The sequence below is a fragment of the Monodelphis domestica genome, chromosome 2 (genome assembly GCF_027887165.1).
Source record: "Monodelphis domestica isolate mMonDom1 chromosome 2, mMonDom1.pri, whole genome shotgun sequence".
Classification (NCBI taxonomy): domain Eukaryota; kingdom Metazoa; phylum Chordata; class Mammalia; order Didelphimorphia; family Didelphidae; genus Monodelphis; species Monodelphis domestica.
In genome coordinates this window covers 273,171,032-273,188,972 of record NC_077228.1, presented here as the reverse complement: position 1 = coordinate 273,188,972, position 17,941 = coordinate 273,171,032, and the positions used below count along the sequence as shown (strand labels likewise).

Sequence of the window (17,941 nt, the reverse complement as noted above, 5' to 3'; positions counted from 1 at the left end):
CTGTAAAATGGAGATAATCATCACACCCACCTCTCAGGGTTATTATGAGGACCAAATGAGATCATATTTGTAAAGCTTGACACATAGTTTTTGTTGTTATTCAGTCACATCCAACTCTTCATGACTCCATGGGTCAGAGCTGACATATAGTAGACATTTAATAAAAGTCTGGTTCCTTCTTTCCTTCCCATGTCCCATCAGAGACAGGAGGGACCAAGAAAAATGGCATGCCTTGCCCAAGGTCACGCAGAAATCATTGGCGGAGCTAGGTGTAGAACCTAAGTCCTGAGGACCTGGGGCTCCTTCCTTGTTACCTGTCCCATCTCTCCCTGACTTCTCCCCTTCCTTCTTGTATTCCAGGTAGTGACGAGTCGAGACTCCCAGGAGACATTGCTGGTCATTGCCTTTGTCTTTGAAGTTTCTACCAGCGAGCACGGAGCCCAGCATCATGTCTATAAGCTGGTCAAGGACTAGGGTCTCCTTCCTTGATTCAACTACCACCTGCCAACCTAGGGCCAGAGCCCAGGACGTGTCTCCCCTCCTCCTCCCTACTTCCTGACCTGGGGGCCTTGGTCTAGGACATGCCCCTTAACTTCTGCCTGCCTGCTGACCCAGGTCCCAGGCCCAGGACAAGTCCCACCCCTATATACACTCCACTCCACTGTGGTCTATGCTTTAATTGTTGAAGAAGACAGACGAGCCTCAGGCAGTGGGGCAGCCAGCCCCATCTCACACCAAAACTGTCATCATTCTTTCCCCCTCCTCCCCTCTTCGCCATTATCCCGCTCACGTAGGGCTGTGGATGACCTGGAATCAGGGCAGTGGGGTCCCTTTCTAAGATGGAAAAGGGACAAAGAAACTCTTGAGTCCTCTGAGGAACAGGCTTTGGTCTGGGGGGAATGGGCTGGGACAGACTCAGTTAAGGTGGAGGAAGGATCCCAAATGGAGCAGGCTAGTTTGGGTCACAGAAAGTGAGACACTCCCTACCCCCCCTACCCCTATGGGTTTTGAGGAGTATGATAGGAAGACCAAAAGCCTCGGAAGCTGTTAGCTAAAGCAGGGAAAGGGAGGGCTTGGGAGGTAGATAGCCAAAGACTAAATAAAGAGTGCAACTGGAAAAGAGGAGAGTATGTGAGAAGACAGAAGAAGAAGAAGGAGAAGGCTAGAGAATGGATTGATGAATGATGAAACAGGAAGTTAGGAGTGGAGAGCAGGGATCCTCCAGAGGGGCAGGCAGTCAGAGGAAGGTGAGCCGCTGGTGCTATTGTGCCTTCCCCAGGCTGGTTCTAGTTGAAACCAGTCTGGGCGGGGATGGGGTCGGGATGTAGCCAGGCTCTGACATGGAGCATGGAGTTGCTCCATTGTGTGATGCCCTGAGGGTTCCAGGAGATGTAGTTGACTTTGGAGCTGGTTTGATGTGGGCTTTCTGGAGAGCCACACCAAAGAACCAGGACCAACTCATCCGCCTAAGCAAGTTTGTGGGCCCTACAAGGAAGATGGAGGTGAGGACAGCCAATCGGTTACTGAATGCTGGGCGTGTGGGCTGAGAGCCCAGCACTGGAGGGGTCATCGAGACCAGAGCCCAAACCCCTGCAATCTGGGTCCAGTGGCCATTCCAGATGTCAGTGACAGCGAGAAGGACCTAGAAGCCCTGATTCTGAGTGTCTTCTCCCTTTCCTGAGGAGGCCATGGGAGGACCAGCTCTCACCCCTCCACAGCTACCCCCAAACGCAGACAGCCTCCCCCCCAGAATACCTCACAGAAACACCACACATACGAGTATATCCAACACGTACCTTGCAGTAGCCATGCCCTTCCAAAGGTGCCCCCACACCTGTCCTGTGGAGCCCCCAGCAGCCTCACTGTTCTTGCCACCCTCTGCCTAGACCACAGCCATCTGGCCTTGGCACCCCGCCTCCCCCCAGGAATTAGACCTCATTTTACCCCATTCCCTCTCTGGTGCTGGCAGAGGGAACAGACTCCCAATGCTTCTCCATTCTTACTCTGCCAAAACTTGAAGATGAGATTGGACGGCCCTTAATGAAGGACCTGCTACGGAGAACAGGAAGGAGACAATTTATCCCGCTCCGCTCTTGCTGCTGCACTTGCCTGGGGTGGGAGAGCTCCAAGGGAATGGGCTGAGGTCCGTGGCCTAGAAGCTGGAGAGTGGGGAGGAGGAACTCGAGGGCCCCTCAACTTAGAACACCTCCTTCCAGGTCCTTAGCATTCAGCTGAGATCTGGCCAAGACAAAACTAGATGGGGAGGTGGGTTGACCCCATTTTCTCCCCCAGGGCTTTGGGTGGGGACCAGGCCCACATCTAGGAATGAAGGGGAACCCTCTCTCTCTGGGGGTGCCCATAAGCCCCCAAGGGCCACCCCTACTGGCCTTCCCCCTGACACCAGCATGGAGAAGGTTAACAAAAGCCTTTGATTATTTATGAGTTTCATATGAAGTACTGTTCCCCTTCCCTGCCCCCCACCTGTCACCCCTTCCCTAGGTGTGCCCCTCCCCCTGAGCTTCCCCCAGGCCCTTCATGAATTACAAATTGCTCAGGCCACCCTAAACCCTTTCCTCCCTCTCCCCCACACCCAGTTTTGTAATGTATATTATATATATATATATATATATATTTGTGTGTGTTTGTGTGTGTGTTTTTAATCCAGCTGTGATGGGGTGTATCATATGGGAGGCATGTTGCCGAGCAGTGGCCCTCAGGAAGCCCAGCTCCTGCTTGGAAAAAAAAATTAAAATTATTTGCTTGTGGATCAGCTTTGTGACCTGTCATCTGCCCCCAGTCCACTCCAGGGCTGCCACCATTCCGGAATATTCTATATGCTCCTCAACTCATCAATGTCCTTCCTGAAATAGAGAAGGTGACAAGGGACATCAGGCTATGGAGAGAGGGAGGGAATGGACTTGGGGGAGGTGAACCCCCATTACATCATGCATAATTCAGTGGAAAGGTTCTGGAATCAGGACTTGGGTTCGAATTCACCCCATGATGCTTACTATACCTGTGTGACCTTAGACCAATCTCTTAACCTTCTTGGGCCTGAACTTCTCATCTGCTAAATGAGGATGTCTAAATAAATCTTGTCCAGGCAGCCTTCTTGGGGACCATAAATAAGTGTGGATGAGGTGAGACCTGAGATTTTAGGGGCCAACTGGATGGCCCAATGGCCTGAGAGCCAGGCCCAGATACTCAGACTCTTCCCAGCTGTGTGACCCTGGGCAAGTCACTTGACCCCATTGCCTAGCCCTTACCACTCTTCTGCCTTGGACTCCAAGACGTATGGTGAGGGTTTTATTTAAAAAAAAACTAATGGCCAAGGTTGGAGGGGAAATGTTGGGTGAAGAGGTGAGAAGGGAGCCTAAGACAGCTTGATGGCCCGGGTCTTGGGGAGAGAAAAGGAAGCATAAGACTAAGCACTGAGATGACTCCATGGAAAGAGCTCACAGCCACAGGGCTCAAGTTCCAATCTCAGCTCCTCATGGCAGCCATGGTGGAATAAAGAGAGAACCAGGCTTCAATCCTGGCTCCAGTCACCCATGTGGCCTCGGGCCACGGTTCCATCATTCATAAAACGAGGGAGCTGTTTCAGATGCACTGAAATGCACTCATTGCCTCTTCTTAAAATTCTTTGTTTCCTGCAAGATCCAGCTAAAATACCGCCCACTTCTTACTTGAAGCCTTCCTGGATTCCTCCAAGCTGCTAGTGCCTGCCCCTGCCCCAGTGAATTATGTTCTTTTTGTATATACTTATATATGTACATGTTGTCTTCCCTCCTCTCTAGAATGGAAGCTCCTTGATGGCAGGGAGTTCGTTTTTTCTTTGTATCCCCAGCACCTAGGACAGCGCCTAGCACAGCACTAGCTGACCTATAATAAATGCTTATTGATTGTCCCTCTGAACTCTAAGGTCCCTTCCAACTCCAAATCTATGGAAATGTAGGTTTTAAGGTTATAAGAGGCAGTTTTGTGTAGTGGTTAGGGGTCAGCCACTGAGTCAGGAATATCTCCTGTCACAGTCTGACTGTGTGACCCTGAGGGAGTCACCTGATGTCACATGCCTCAGATAGCTCCCTAAGGCTATAAACTGCCAAACATTGTTGGAAGGAGTTTTTTAAACTGATAAAATCTCAAATCTAGGGGGGGAACATCTAGGGAAAAAATACATTGTCTCATTCATTATCTTCTTGAGCCTCATAATAATCCTCCTGAGAGAGAGGCTGGTAGGGATTGTTTTAGCCAGGTTTTTATAGAGAGGGAAACTGAGGCTCAGAATAGAAATGACTTACTCCAGGTCACAAAGTAAACTTGAATTTAGGTCTCTCAACTCTGCAGTCTCATATTCCTTCCATTCCATCACCCAAGGAGAGGAGTAAAGGATAAAGGATTTTTTTTTAAGCCCTTACCTTCTATCTTAGAATCAATACTGGGTATTGGTTCTAAAGCAGAAGAGCAGTAAGGGCTAGGCAATGGGGGTTAAATGACTTGCCCAGGGTCATACAGCTAGGAAGTATCTGAGGCCAGATTTGAACCTAGGACCTCCCATCTCTGGGCCTGACTCTCAATCCACTGAGCCACCCAGCTGCCCCCTAAAGGCTTTTTAAAAAAGCAGTTGGTGAGACAAGCTGAGTGCCAGGTCTGGAATTGGGAGGACCTGGGATCAAATTTGATCTCAAACACTTCCTGGCTGTATGACCCTAGGAAAGTCATTTGCGTTCATTTGCCTAGCCCTTGCCCTTCTGTCTTAACAATTGTTGCTAGGACAGAAAGTAAGGGTTAAAAAAAATACTATTTCATTTTCCCCTGGGTTAAGGATAACTGTGGAGGGACAAGAAATTCTTAGGGAAAAAAGTAGAGATGAAAAGTCAGACGCCCCCATTCTAGTCCTGGCTCTGCTGCTTATTTCTTTGATCAGACACTTGCCCTTCCTGAGGCTCTGTTTCCCTATCTTTGGAGTTAGGCAGTTGAATTAGGTGATTCCTAAATCCCTGTCTTAATCTAACATTCTAAAAATCTAGGAATCTTTTGGTCTTATGTCCCAAAACATCTTAGGGATTGGCAACATTAAGGCTTTTCTCCATGTTTTTCATGAGCCACTTGCTTTATTCCCCCCCATGAAGCCAATAACACTAAAAATTAGGATCTCTGTTTCTACCACTCTATCTCAGTTTCTCTCTTCTCTTCTCTTCTCTTCTCTTCTCTTCTCTTCTCTTCTCTTCTCTTCTCTTCTCTTCTCTTCTCTTCTCTTCTCTTCTCTTCTCTTCTCTTCTCTTCTCTTCTCTTCTCTTCTCTTCTCTTCTCTTCTCCTTTCCTCCTCTCTGTCTCTGTGTGTCTGTTTCTCTCTGTCTGTCTGTCTGTCTGTCTCTCTCTGTCACACACACACATTCTCTCTGTCTCCCACCTCGAGTTTAATGCCCAGGTCTACAGTAAAAATTGTTCAAATTTTCTTTTTTTTTTAACCCCTTACCTCCCATCCTAGAATCAATACTAAATATTGGTTCCAAGGCAGAAGAGTAGTAAAGGCTAGGCAACAGGGGTCAAAATGACTTGGCCAGCTAGGAAGTGTCTGAGGGCCGATTTGAACACAGGACTTCCCATCTCCAGGCCTGGCTCTCCATCCACTGAGTTATCAAATTGATTTCTAACTTAACCAACCACTGCCCTCATGGATACCTTTCTTCTCTCTCCCACTGATCACTTTCTTTCCTGCCTTGTCCTCATCTTTCTTTCTTCATCATCTTTCATTTCCTTTTTCTTTTTTCTTAAAACTTAACCATTTATTTTAGTGTAAGTTCCAAGACAGAAGAGCAGGAAGGGTTAGGCAATTGGAGCTAAGTGACTTGCCCAGGGTCACACAACTAGGAAGTGTCTAAGGTCATATTTGAACCCAAGTCCTCTTGACTCCAGACCTGGATCTCTACCCACTGATCCACCTAACTGCCTCTCCCCAACTCCCCCAACCCATCACCATTCCAAGGATCTTCCTCAAAGATGAAGACTTTTCAAGTTGTAACTATTCATTAGAAAAGATCATGTTAGCTAAGTATCTTCAAAAACAATCTAGCATACATTAAGTGTAGGTCAGCCACTGAGCAAAGCTGAAAAGTGAAGGACTCCCTGCCCTCTGGAAGCTTCTGTTCTAATAGATTATGTGTGACATTGATTAGTATAGCAAAGACAATGTTATCACATCCATGGGTGAGGTGAGCATAAAGTGGCATGAGGAAAGTTTGTAATCCCCTGCTAGGGGAGACTCCCGGCTCTCTGGAGTGCAGATGTTAGGAATTACAGCTAATTACAGTAAAGTTAAAGGTAATGAGATGTTCAAATTAAGTCTAAAGTTAATGTGGTGAGCTCCCAGGACAGGAGAGTTTCCAGGATGCCCAAGAAGGGAGGTCTGACTCAGGGGGCAAAAACAGCCCATTAAAGCTTCCAAGCCTATCTGTAAGTCTGATTTAGAAAAGATTTAGTGGGGCAAGGAGGAGACTCGGGGTATGGCGAGCCAAGCTTGGTCTTAGGATGTCCTGGGTTCAAATTTGACCTCATTCTTCCTAGCTGTAGGACCCTAGAAAAGTCACTTAAGTGCAACTGCCTAGCCTTCACCATTCTACTGTCTTGGAACCAATATATAATATTGATTCCAAGATGGAAGGTAAGGGTTAAGGGGGGGGGGGGGAATTCAGGAAGTTAGTATTAACACAATGACCAATTAAAATTCCAAAGGTCTCATGATAAAATATACTATCAACCTCCAGATATAAAACCGACTTGGGGACAGTTGGGTGGCTCAGTGGATTGAGAGTCAGGCCCAGAGATGGGAGGTCTTGGGTTCAAATGTGACTTCAGCCACTTCCTAGCTGTGTGACCCTGGGCAAGTCACTTAACCCCCTTTGCCTAGCCCATGCCACTCTTCTGCCTTAGAACCAATACCCAGTATTGATTTTAAGATGGAAAGTAAGGGTTTTTATAAAACAAAAAAAAAACACACACACACAAAAAAAAAACCTGACTCAGTTCAGACTGAAGCACAATTTATTTTATTTTATTTCTTTTTTAAAAACCCTTACCCTCCATCTTTGAATTGATACAAAGTACTAGTTCCAAGGCTAACAAGTTTTTATCTCATTCCTAGGACTGGAGGTGTCCTCCAAAGCTATGTCTTCTCCTTTCTCTCTCCATTCTCTCAAATGGTAGACTTATCAGCTCCATAGGTTTCAAATATCTCCAGCCTAGGCTCCAGTCTCACATTATCAACTGCCTGTTGGGTACTTTAAACTAGATGTCCCACAGGCAGATCAAATACAACATGAACAAGACAGACCTCTTTCTTTTTCCCCCCCAAACCCTTGAATTTGCCTATCTCTGTGGAAAGCACAGAGTAGGTGACTTTTGGTTGTTGGCCTAGATCCTTTGCCTTGTGGAATATCATATTACACACCTTATAGTTCTTTAATGCAGAAGCTGCTAGGTCCCGTGTAATCCTGATTATGATTCCTTAATATTTGAATTGGGGTTGGGTTTTTTTTGGTTTGTTTTTTCCTGGCTGCTTTGTTGTATTTTCTCCTTGGCTTAGGAGTTCTGGAAGTTGGCTATAATAGTCCTCTTCTAATAGCCTCCAAATTGGTCTCCCTTCCACTGGGTATTACGTGTGTCCTTGATCAGAACCTATTTCCATGTTGCTGATGTTTGCACTAGGATGATCATTTAGACTCTACATCCCCAACTATATCCCCCTCAACCCATGTGATCAAGCAGTTGTTTTTCTTCTATGTTTTTACTCCCACAGTTTTCCCTCTGAATATGGATAATGTTCTTTTTCATAGGTTCCTCCTAGTTGTTCAGGGACATTACACTGCCACTAATGGAGAAGTCCATTACGTTCGATTATACCACAGTGTATTAGTCTCTGTGTACAATGTTCTCCTGGTTCTGCTCCTCTCGCTCTGCATCACTTCCTGGAGGTCGTTCCAGTCTCCATGGAACTTCTCCACTTTATTATTCCTTTGAGCACAATAGTATTCCATCACCAACATATGCCACAATTTGCTCAGCCATTCCCCAATTGATGGGCATCCCCTCGTTTTCCAATTTTTGGCCACCACAAAGAGCGCAGCTATGAATATTTTTGTACAAGTCTTTTTGTCCATTATCTCTCTGGGGTACAGACCCAGCAGTGCTATGGCTGGGTCAAAGGGTAGACATTCTTTTGTCGCCCTTTGGGCATAGTTCCAAATTGCCCTCCAGAATGGCTGGATCAGTTCACAACTCCACCAGCAATGAATTAATGTCCCAACTTTGCCACATCCCCTCCAGCATTCATTACTTTCCATAGCTGTTATGTTAGCCAATCTGCTAGGTGTGAGGTGATACCTCAGAGTTGTTTTGATTTGCATCTCTCTGATTATAAGAGATGTAGAACACTTCTTCATGTACTTATTGATTTTTATTTCTTTATCTGAAAATTGCCTAGAATATAAGGTCTTTGAGGAGAAACTGCCTTTGCTTTTTCTTTGTAACCCTACAACTTAGCACAATACCTTGAAAATTGGGGCAACTGGGTGACTCAGTGGATTGAGAGCTAGGCCTAGAGACAAAAGGTCCTAGGTTTAAATCTGATCTAAGATTCTTCCCAGCTGTGTGACCCTGGGCAAGTCACTTAACCCCATTACCTAGCCCTTACTGCTCTTCTGTCTTGGAACCAATGCACAATGTTGATTCTAAGATGGAAGTTAAGGATTATTTAAAAAAAAGAAGAAAGAAAAAGAAAATAGTGATTTTCTAATAAGTGCTTGCTAATTAATTGGCTGAGTAAATATTTTTAAAAGAGAAAATTATAATAGAATGATTTTTAATGACCACTAGCTTCTATTGGAGACAAAGGATGATCTTGTACACATCAGTCAGTATTCTTCCGGTAATGCTACATGGCTAGAAAGCATGTATTATCAGTCATTAAAGAATTAAAATTGAGGATTACACAAAGGACGATGAAAAGGTATGTGCTGGGCAGAAGCAGGCTGAAATATATTACCAATAAGGAATTGTATTCCTATTTTAGGAATGAAAAAACTGAGAACCAAAGAGGTTTCCTGATTGGGCCAAGGTCAAACAGCTGGCGGGATACCATCAGCACAGGGCTCCTGGGGTCAGCACATTTTAGGAAAATAAATTTCCTCCTCAATTAACTCCAGTGGCTCCCTATTGCCTCCAGGATCAATACCGAAAAATGTTGTTTGGCATTCAAAGCCTTTCGTGACCTAGCCCCCTCCTATGGCACCTTTCCACTCTCCTCATGTCTTACTCCCCAGCAGGTACTCTCTAATCTGGCCTCCTGACTGTTTCATAAATAAGACACCCCATATCTCAGTTCCAGGAATTCTCTCTGACTGTCTCCCACGCCTGGAATGCTCTTCCTCTTCCACTTTGCTTACTGATTTCCCTGGCTTCCTTTAAGTTCCAATGAAAATCCACTTTCTACAGAAAGAATTCCCTAGCCCCTCTTAATTCAGCTTCTTCCCCTAGTTAATTATTTCCTATTTATCCTCTAAGTCGTTTTCTCTGTGTATATTTCTTTGCAAGTTATCTCTTCCATCCCATTGTTAAATCCTTTGGTGCATGCAGAGACTGTCTTTTGCCTTGGATGATTGGTTGATCCATTACACATTTGGACTGTGACAATTAGAGTTGAAGGTGTGACCCTGGGCAAGTCACTTGACCCCCATTGCCTAGTTCCTACCATTCTTCTGCCTTGGAGCCAATACACAATACTGACTCCAAGACAGAAGGTAAGGGTTTTATAAAAACAAACAAATAAAAAAAAACCCCAACAACAATTAGAGTTGAAGCCTGGATGAGCAGATTGCAGGAAAAGGAGAAAATCTGTTCATCATCAGCAATATTACAGGTGGGGCAACTAGATACCACAGTGGATAGAGTGTTGGGTGGACCTGGGTTCAAAACTTGCCTCAGACACTTCCTATTGTGACCGTGGGCAAGTCACTTAACCCCAATTGCCTAGCTTTTGCTGCTCTTCTTTCTTAGAATTGATTGTGAGGGTTGTGTGTGTGTAGGTGTTTGTTGTTTGTTTTTTTAAGAAAGATTATTGGTAGCATTTATTTTATCTACATTTATCTTATCTTAAAACTGCATAAGGATCACAGATTTAAATCCAGATGGGGAATTAGAGGTCAACACATCCAACCTCCTCATTTTACAGGTGAGGAGACTGAGGCCCAGGGAGGTGATATGACTTGTCCCCAGAGTCATACAACTGGTCTCTGGGGCAAGATTTACATTCAGATCATCCAGACTCCAAGTCCAATTTTCTATCTGTTCCCTTAGAAAGATTTGTCTCTCATACATCAGTGATAGAACTCAGATTCTGGCTCCACTCTGTCTTGCCAACTAGACTGCACTTCACCCTCCACACATTTTATATTTCCATCAAACTGGTCCACTAATGATTTCCCCATCTTCTCCTGGCCTCTTCCCCTTCCTACAGTCACAGGAGTCTTCTCAAGGGACCAGAGTACACCCTCTCCTTTGCCTGCTGTCCCTATTCAATTGAATAAACATCTATTAAAGCCCTTCTACTATATATACAAGACCCTGGGCTAAATTCGGGCAAGTCTTCTTCCTTCCTCAGGTATCACATCCTCCATGAATCCTTCCCTGATCCCTGACCCCATCCACCATATCTTCAAGGATATCTCCCTCTTCAGATTCTCCCAGAACATTCTGTCTGGATCTCTCTTTTGTCCTTATTATATTCTACTTCTTGAGGGGCTTAACATATTATTATATACATATAAATCATATATACATATATATTAGACTCACTATATTATTATATATTCCATTATTGATATATTGACTTGATATATTGTTATATAGTCCATTATTGGTATATTCTATGACTATATTAAATTGATATATTGTTATATATTCTATTTTTCATATATTGACTTGATATATTGTTATATATTCTATTATTGGTATGTTGACGTGATACATTGTTATATAGTCCATTATTGGTATGTTCTATGGCTATATTGACTTGATCTATTGTTATATATTCTATTTTTGATATGTTGACTTGATATATTATTATATATTCCATGGATATATTTAGTTAATATATTCTACTAAAAAAAACCCTTACCTTCTTCTTTTTTTTAACTCTTACCTTTTTTCTTAGAATCACATCAGTTCCAAGGCAGAAGAAAGGTAAGGGTTAGGCAAAGGGGGTTAAATGACTTGCCCCGGGTCACCCGGCTAGGAAGTGTCTGAGGCCAAATTTGAACAGAGGACCGCCTGTCCTGACAGTATCCACTGAGTCACCTAGCTGCCCCCTCTGCCTTTACTCTTTGGATAAGGGCTTCCTTGAAGGGTAAGGATCTGGGAATGTTTTTCCTACTTCCCAAGTGACCAATGCCTTGACAGGGTATGAACTAAGCAAAGGGAGCTATCCCAGGCTTAGAATCCATACTGTGTATTGGTTCCAAGGCAGAAGAGCAGTAAGGGCTGGGCAATGGGGGTAAGTGACTCGCCCAGGGTCACACAGCTAGGAAGTGCCACCTCTATATTCTATTATGCTTCTTGGTGGACTGATATACTCTGGGTCCTATTCCGCCTCACCTCTTTGCCAGCAAGGCCATCGATTCCCATCCTTGTAGCCTCTGGACCTGGTTCTGGAGCACCTGCTCACTTCCCTACATCGAGAATCCAGGATTTCTTAAGTGCTATCAACCTGCCCTCCTCCCTCCCTCCAAGCGGGCGGGCCGGGCCACACCTTCGTTGCCTGAGCTCTAAAATCTGTTTACCTGTGCCCACCTTCCTCGCAGAGCCCCCGGTTCTGCCCTCCGGGGCTGAGCCCAACTGTGTGATCCTCCTTCCCCAGATAACCGCGCGGATGACTTGCCGTCACGTGCTTCTCCAACTATTCTCCCGGTTAAAAGTCAAAACCACCCGCTCCGCCGCCGCTCCTGTTATTTGCTCTCGAAGCCTTTCCCCCATCCGGGTTGCTTTTCTCTGGACGCTCCCGGAGGGAAGACGGCCGGGACGGCTCGGCGGTCCTTCGCGCCACTTCAATTAATAACAGTAACGATGATAGGGATCTTGTCGTTCAGTCGGAGGCTTTATGACCCTGTTTGGGGTTTTCTTGGCCGAGATGCTGGCGTAGCTTGCCGTTTCCTCCTCGAAGCTTACTATGGGCGGATCCTCTGAACAACCCCGAGCGGTGGGCGCTCTTGTTAGCCCCATTTTACAGATAAGGAATCTGAGGCAAATAGCGATTAAGAGATCTTCTGAAGGTCAGACAGCTAGTCAGGGAGGGCAGTTTTGAACTCGGGTCTTCCCGATGACTCCAGGTCCAGCAACCTACCTGCTGTGTCACCGAGCTCCATCCCAGGTATCAGCTCCCCATTAGCCACTTTTGTTCTATGCTTTCTGGGACAAAGATCATTTTTCTTGGCAGAGAAAACAGGCTTCCACTAAGAATTGCGCCGCTGCTCTGCTGTCCAGGGGTCAGGGAAAATCAGTCCTTGGAAGTCAGTCAGATGCCTGACCCAAGATCCCACGTGGCATGCCATGGCAGGGATTTGAACCTGGCATCCATCCCCCTTCGCCCGGTGGAGCCTCCTCGCTTTCAGCACATCTTTGATCCTCTCTCCCATCTGAAGCTTTTGTAAGTTTCAAAAATTTGTGAATAAAATATTTGTAAAGTGCTCAGTTCCGTGTCAGGGACATAGTATGTATTGAATTAAGGCTCCTTCCCTTCCACATGACAATTGATGGGATGAAATTGAGTTGAAATGGGAGGTAGCTTTTTTCCACGAGGATTTGGGTTTTTTATTTTTTATTTTTTTGCTTATTTGAAAGTCTGGGAAGGGATTAACCTAGAACTGAAAAACAAGGGTATGATTTTGATGCTTTATTTACCGAGACTAATGAAGCCAACAGTAGGTTGGAGTCACTGGGAGGTGAGCCATCTCCATTTCCACAGGTGAATCAGGGCATGGACTTCTTTCTCCAGAGCCCCATGCTAGGGCCAGGAACCAGGACAGGAAGTTCATACAGAGAACAGAGAGGAACAGTAGGACCTGCCAGGAGTCACTAGGGCACAACCTCTGGGCTTGTTGAGTCATTTTCGGTCATGTCCAACTCTTTGTGACCCCATTTGGGACTTTCTTGGCAAAGATACTGGGGTGGTTTGCAATTTCCTTTTCTAGCTCATTGGTGACTTGCCCAGGGTCACACAGCTAATAAGTGTCTGAGGCTAGATTTGAACTCAGGAAGATAACCCTATTGATTTCAGCCACTTGGGCAGGGGCCCGGCTCCAGTGACCATTCCAGACAGAGGCAGCCTTGTGCGTATATGAAGAAAGGCTTTGTGATTTCATTCATGTAGGGAACTCCTCCCAAACTCAGATTATAGTCTGTAGGGAGCAGTAATTCCTGAGTGTCTGAAGTGAGGGTGTTATTTCATTTAATCATCCCCCCAATCCTTATCTTCTTAGTATCCTTTAAAAAAACCCATACCTTCCATCCTAGAATCAACACAGCATATTGGTTCCAAGGCAGAAGAATGGTAAGGGCTAGGCAATGAGGGTCAAGTGACTTGCCCAGGGTCACACAGCTGGGAAGTCTCTGAAGGCATATTTGAACCCAGGACCTCCCATCTCTAGGCCTGGCTCTCAATCCACTGAGCTACCCAGCTGCCCCCCTTAGTATACATTTTCTAAAAAGACAGTTTAGGCCAGGCAGTAGGAGTCAAATGACTTGCTGAGAATCACAAAGCTAGTCTGAGGCCACATTTGAATCCAGGTCCTTCGGACTGCAGACCTGGCACTATCCACTACCTGGCTACCCCTTTGTGTAGTCTTTGACTATGTCCAATATGCTTTCCCTAAATCATTTCTTAGTATCAAATATTTGTAAAGCACTTACCACGATGTTTTGTACATCTTGGGCACTTAATGTTTACAGCATTCTTTTTATACATTGAATTGGAAGAGGAAATTCTTCTTTAAAAATTGAGTTCATTAATTTTAGAATATTGTTTCCCTCCCCTCCCCCACCCTCTCATAGTCCTTGATCAGAACCTATTTCCATACTGTTGATGTTTGCACTAGGACCATTTTGTCTACATCCCCAATCATATCCCCTGGACCATGTGCGGTTTTCTACTTCCAGTTCTTCCCCTGAATGTCAATAGCTTCTTTCTCATAGGTCCCTAGGAGCATTGGAGAGTTGCTTAGGGAACTATGAAGTTAAGGGACTTCCCCAGGAGCATGTAACAATGGCAGAATTTGAACCTGGGTCTTCCAAATTTGGAAGACCAGCTCTACATAACAAATGTCATTGGCCATGACATCTTTGTCTATGGCTACCATTCCCATCTTGACTTGTAACCCTTGTGGTCTGTCACCCCTAGTAATCTCCCAACACAAAACATTCATTAGCAGCTTCCGCCATTTATTAATTCATTAGCAGCTTCCGCCATTTATTGACACCATGTAGATTTAGTACAGACGCTGAGGCTTGCCCATGGTGCTCTTGATATACAATGCTCTCACATTCTGCCAGTTCTTCTTTAGCAGAGACACCAGGAAATTGACAGCCAGATGGATGTTGTAGACAAGCTCATCATCTGTCATCTTCACGTGGCCAACAGCCACTGCCAAACACAGCACCTAAGGCAGAGGCAGGGCAAAAGTGATAGGATTAGCAGGATCTAGTGATCAGGGGATGGGGGGGGGGGGGGGGGGGAAGAGGAGGGAGAGAAGGATAAAATCATAAGACAAGATCCTGACTACTTAAAACTCAAGAACCAAGGCTGCTTGCTAAGTTCCAGGGCTTTTTGTTCCCACTAGTTGTTTCTAAGAGTTGGTGTGCTGAAGCCTGTAGTCAGCTGGATCAGGTCAGAACCCAATTCTAGGTTTCTGCAACCCCCACCCCTCCCAATCAGCTGAGCTCTGCTTTAGTCTTCCTTCCCATGCCAATTCCGCTGCAGTCCTCAGTTCTTTAAGCACAGGCCCAACCGGAAGGCATGACCCACCTTGCTATAAAAAAGCTGGAATGCTCCCTCTTACAATCTCCCTTGGCTCCCTTCAAAGCTTGGGGTAATTCCCTCAAGTTTAATAAGCCATACTCCAGAAACATTTAATTTCTGAATGAGGATAAACATTCTTTACCAACCAGCATAGCAGGGTGATATGGCTACAACTTTATCCATACCTTCTTCATCTGGAACTTGATAGTAGATTTAACCTCATCGACCTTTGCCACCATATTCTCATTGTGAGTGAGCAGAGATGGAAACTTGCCAGCTTTGTTCAGACCAGGACCCAGGATTCGAGGGATTTGCTTGATCAAGGACTCAGAAGCCAAAAAGGCATCATACTTTTTAGCTATTGAGAAAGTAATAATTTTTCTATTAGCATTAGTCCAACAGCACACTCGCCACAAAAGAGCCAGGGACTCCATAGCTAGGGGAACAATGGAGGGAGGTGAACAAGGACCAAACAGCACATTTAGCCAACTCAAGAAACCAATCAACCCCCTGACTATGACTTTTAAAGGTAATCCTCTCAAAGTTCCCTTTGGATAGATGCAAACCTCACATTTCAGAAATGTAACACTAGTGATAAGTACTAAATGTTTAGCACAGGTTTGTTTCATGAGCTTTAATGCTGCAAACTCCTTAAAAGCAGGGAATGTAAAGTATTGGAACCTTTGAAGAGAACTAGTCTTGCCACTAGGAGACCCAGAAAAAACTGACTTGACCCACACCAGGCAAAGTTAAAGATTCAAATCCAGGTCTTCCAAATCTATTTCAAGCGCACCCTGCTATCTACATTTTATATTCTATTTCTATCCCACATCTTAAAAATGACAATAGCATTAGATAAACACTAACTCAACACCTTTGATAGCACTGCCAAAAAACCATCTCCCCATTCTCATTTCCCATCTACTCCTGAAGGTCCCAAACAAGCTAATTAATGTCACACACCCAGTTTCTTGACCAATTTCTTGTTCTTGTTTAACTTCTTCAGGGCCTCAATATCCATGTGGGGGATTTCTACAGCCTTGGCCTCATCACAATGCTGCTGGTCTCCCAGGACACACACAGAAAATTTAGGACGGGGTGTGGATTTGAGCCTGAAAAAGAAAGGAATAGATCATGGGTAACCCTAAGCCTGAAGAGGAAGAGGGAGAAGCCTGGGACTGTGGCCAGGGGAGCCTTACCCAGATCCTGAATTCATATCCACCAGCAGCTAGTCTGGCTTCTCAAACTAGCCGGCAGGTTTGGCCAAAGGCCTCCCCTTGCCTCCCCTCATGTTTTAAGACCCAGGGTGGGGGTCCGTTCAGCCTCACCTGCCTGGAGCAGGGGTCTGAACTACCCTGGCACATCAGTGCTGCACCTGACTCCTCTCCCTCTTCAAATCAAGAGACTGGAGGGAGGGAGGAACAGACTGAGGGCTGGGTGTATTCAAAACGGTGCCAACCTGACGGTGCCAGAGAAACGTTTGTCCTTTTGAGGATCATAGTTCTTCAGACTGATCTGCAGCTCCACAGTTTCCAAAAACCTTTAAGAATGTAAACAAAAATTAGATCAGTGCTTTTTCCCTGAACAAAAACCATTTCTAGCTAGCTAAACATTTATGTGTTAAGACTGTCCTAAGTACTTTAGAATTATTAACAAGCAATTCTCACAGCCCAGTCTATCCCCATTTTACAAGAAAAAAAAAAACTGAGGCCAAAAAGGTTAAATGGATCACAGAGCTAGTAAGCATTTTGATGATGGATTTGAAGTCAGTTCTCAACTTCAGGCCCATTGTGCCACCCAAACCCAATATAAGCAAAAGAAAAACGTTGATATTTACTTTCTCCTTTTGCGCTGGGTCCCATGTAGGACCTCTCGCACAGCTTCATAGAGAGTATCACGAGAGACTTTGCTGCTGCAGAACACAAGAGAAATGTGGTTAAATTCTGTTGACATCACTGCCAGACCTTATATAAAACACTAGGAGCCAAGGTCTTTTAATAAATAAACTTTTGTTAAATACAATAACCCGACACATTTTTCATTCCACTGTGACCAGGACTCATTAGAAAGTGATAAAATGAAATTATAAAAAGGCATGAAGTGCTGAAACTAACGTTAAACAATCCAATAAGTTGTGTGGTCATTGCTTCATCAGGATTCCTCAGCAAACTAACGCGAGTCATTCCACAAACGAGCAAATTGTGGCCTAGGAAGTAGTAAAATTTCAACGCAACAAGTGGCGTTCTGGCTAAAGAGTTGGACCCAAGTAGGAGCCGCACTTTGGGTCAGGCTAACTATGCGCTGTGAATACAGATAGGGAAGAAACCGTAGGAGTGCCCCTTTATACACCCGGAAGTTTGGCTAGGCTGGCCCAGACGACTTCCAGCAGCCGCCGGGAGAGAAGTGGGGGGCCTTGCCACGTGGACATTACTCCCCGCCGGCAAAAGGGGACGTAGGGCCCCGTGCGCTCCTGGGAGTGTTCGGTCCTTCGGCCGCACTCCACGAAGAGTTCGGCCTTCACACGCGCTAACAGCCGCGGCGCCATTGCGGAAAAGGGGGGAGATGTTAAGAGAGCAGGGCCTGAGGGCTAAAGAAGTCAGCCGGCCTGAGCAGGGGACAGCGGATGGTCTAAGTTAATCTCCCCGGAGGCCCTCGAGAGTATCCTGAATCAAATTCAGCGCCCAGGGGTGTGGATGGACACAGATGGAACTGTGGCCTAGCGGAAGGACAGTGAAAACTTACCTCATGGTTGCTCACTGTGTAACGAGCCGGGGAAAAGAACAAAAATCTCGTTGCAGGAGTTCAAATATGGTCTCAAATCTCGCGAGAGTTACCTCTGGAGTTTAGCCGTATCCGCCCCCAATAGTGCCTTTAGGA

The 17,941-nt window shown here is 45.4% G+C and overlaps 2 protein-coding genes across 10 annotated transcripts in view; one reads left to right on the top strand and one right to left on the bottom strand.

Moving 5' to 3' along the window:
- TEAD3 (TEA domain transcription factor 3) overlaps positions 1 to 740 on the top strand; it is a 36,126-nt gene extending 35,386 nt beyond the window's left edge. For all 9 annotated transcript variants that reach the window (XM_056818102.1, XM_056818104.1, XM_056818107.1 and 6 more), the window contains one exon: positions 361 to 740. In XM_056818102.1, coding sequence (XP_056674080.1) covers positions 361 to 474 — 114 coding nt within the window. In that variant the 3' untranslated portion in view covers positions 475 to 740. The remainder of the gene's footprint in view (positions 1 to 360) is intronic.
- Positions 741 to 14,466: 13,726 nt separating this feature from the next.
- Positions 14,467 to 17,941, bottom strand: RPL10A (ribosomal protein L10a). The gene is made up of 6 exons (XM_001378436.5): positions 17,807 to 17,941; positions 16,902 to 16,976; positions 16,524 to 16,604; positions 16,028 to 16,176; positions 15,250 to 15,422; positions 14,467 to 14,705 (listed from the first exon to the last, which is right to left on the bottom strand). Exons 1-6 carry the CDS (start codon positions 17,809 to 17,811, stop codon positions 14,535 to 14,537), a joined length of 654 nt encoding a protein of 217 aa, XP_001378473.2. The 5' UTR covers positions 17,812 to 17,941; the 3' UTR covers positions 14,467 to 14,534.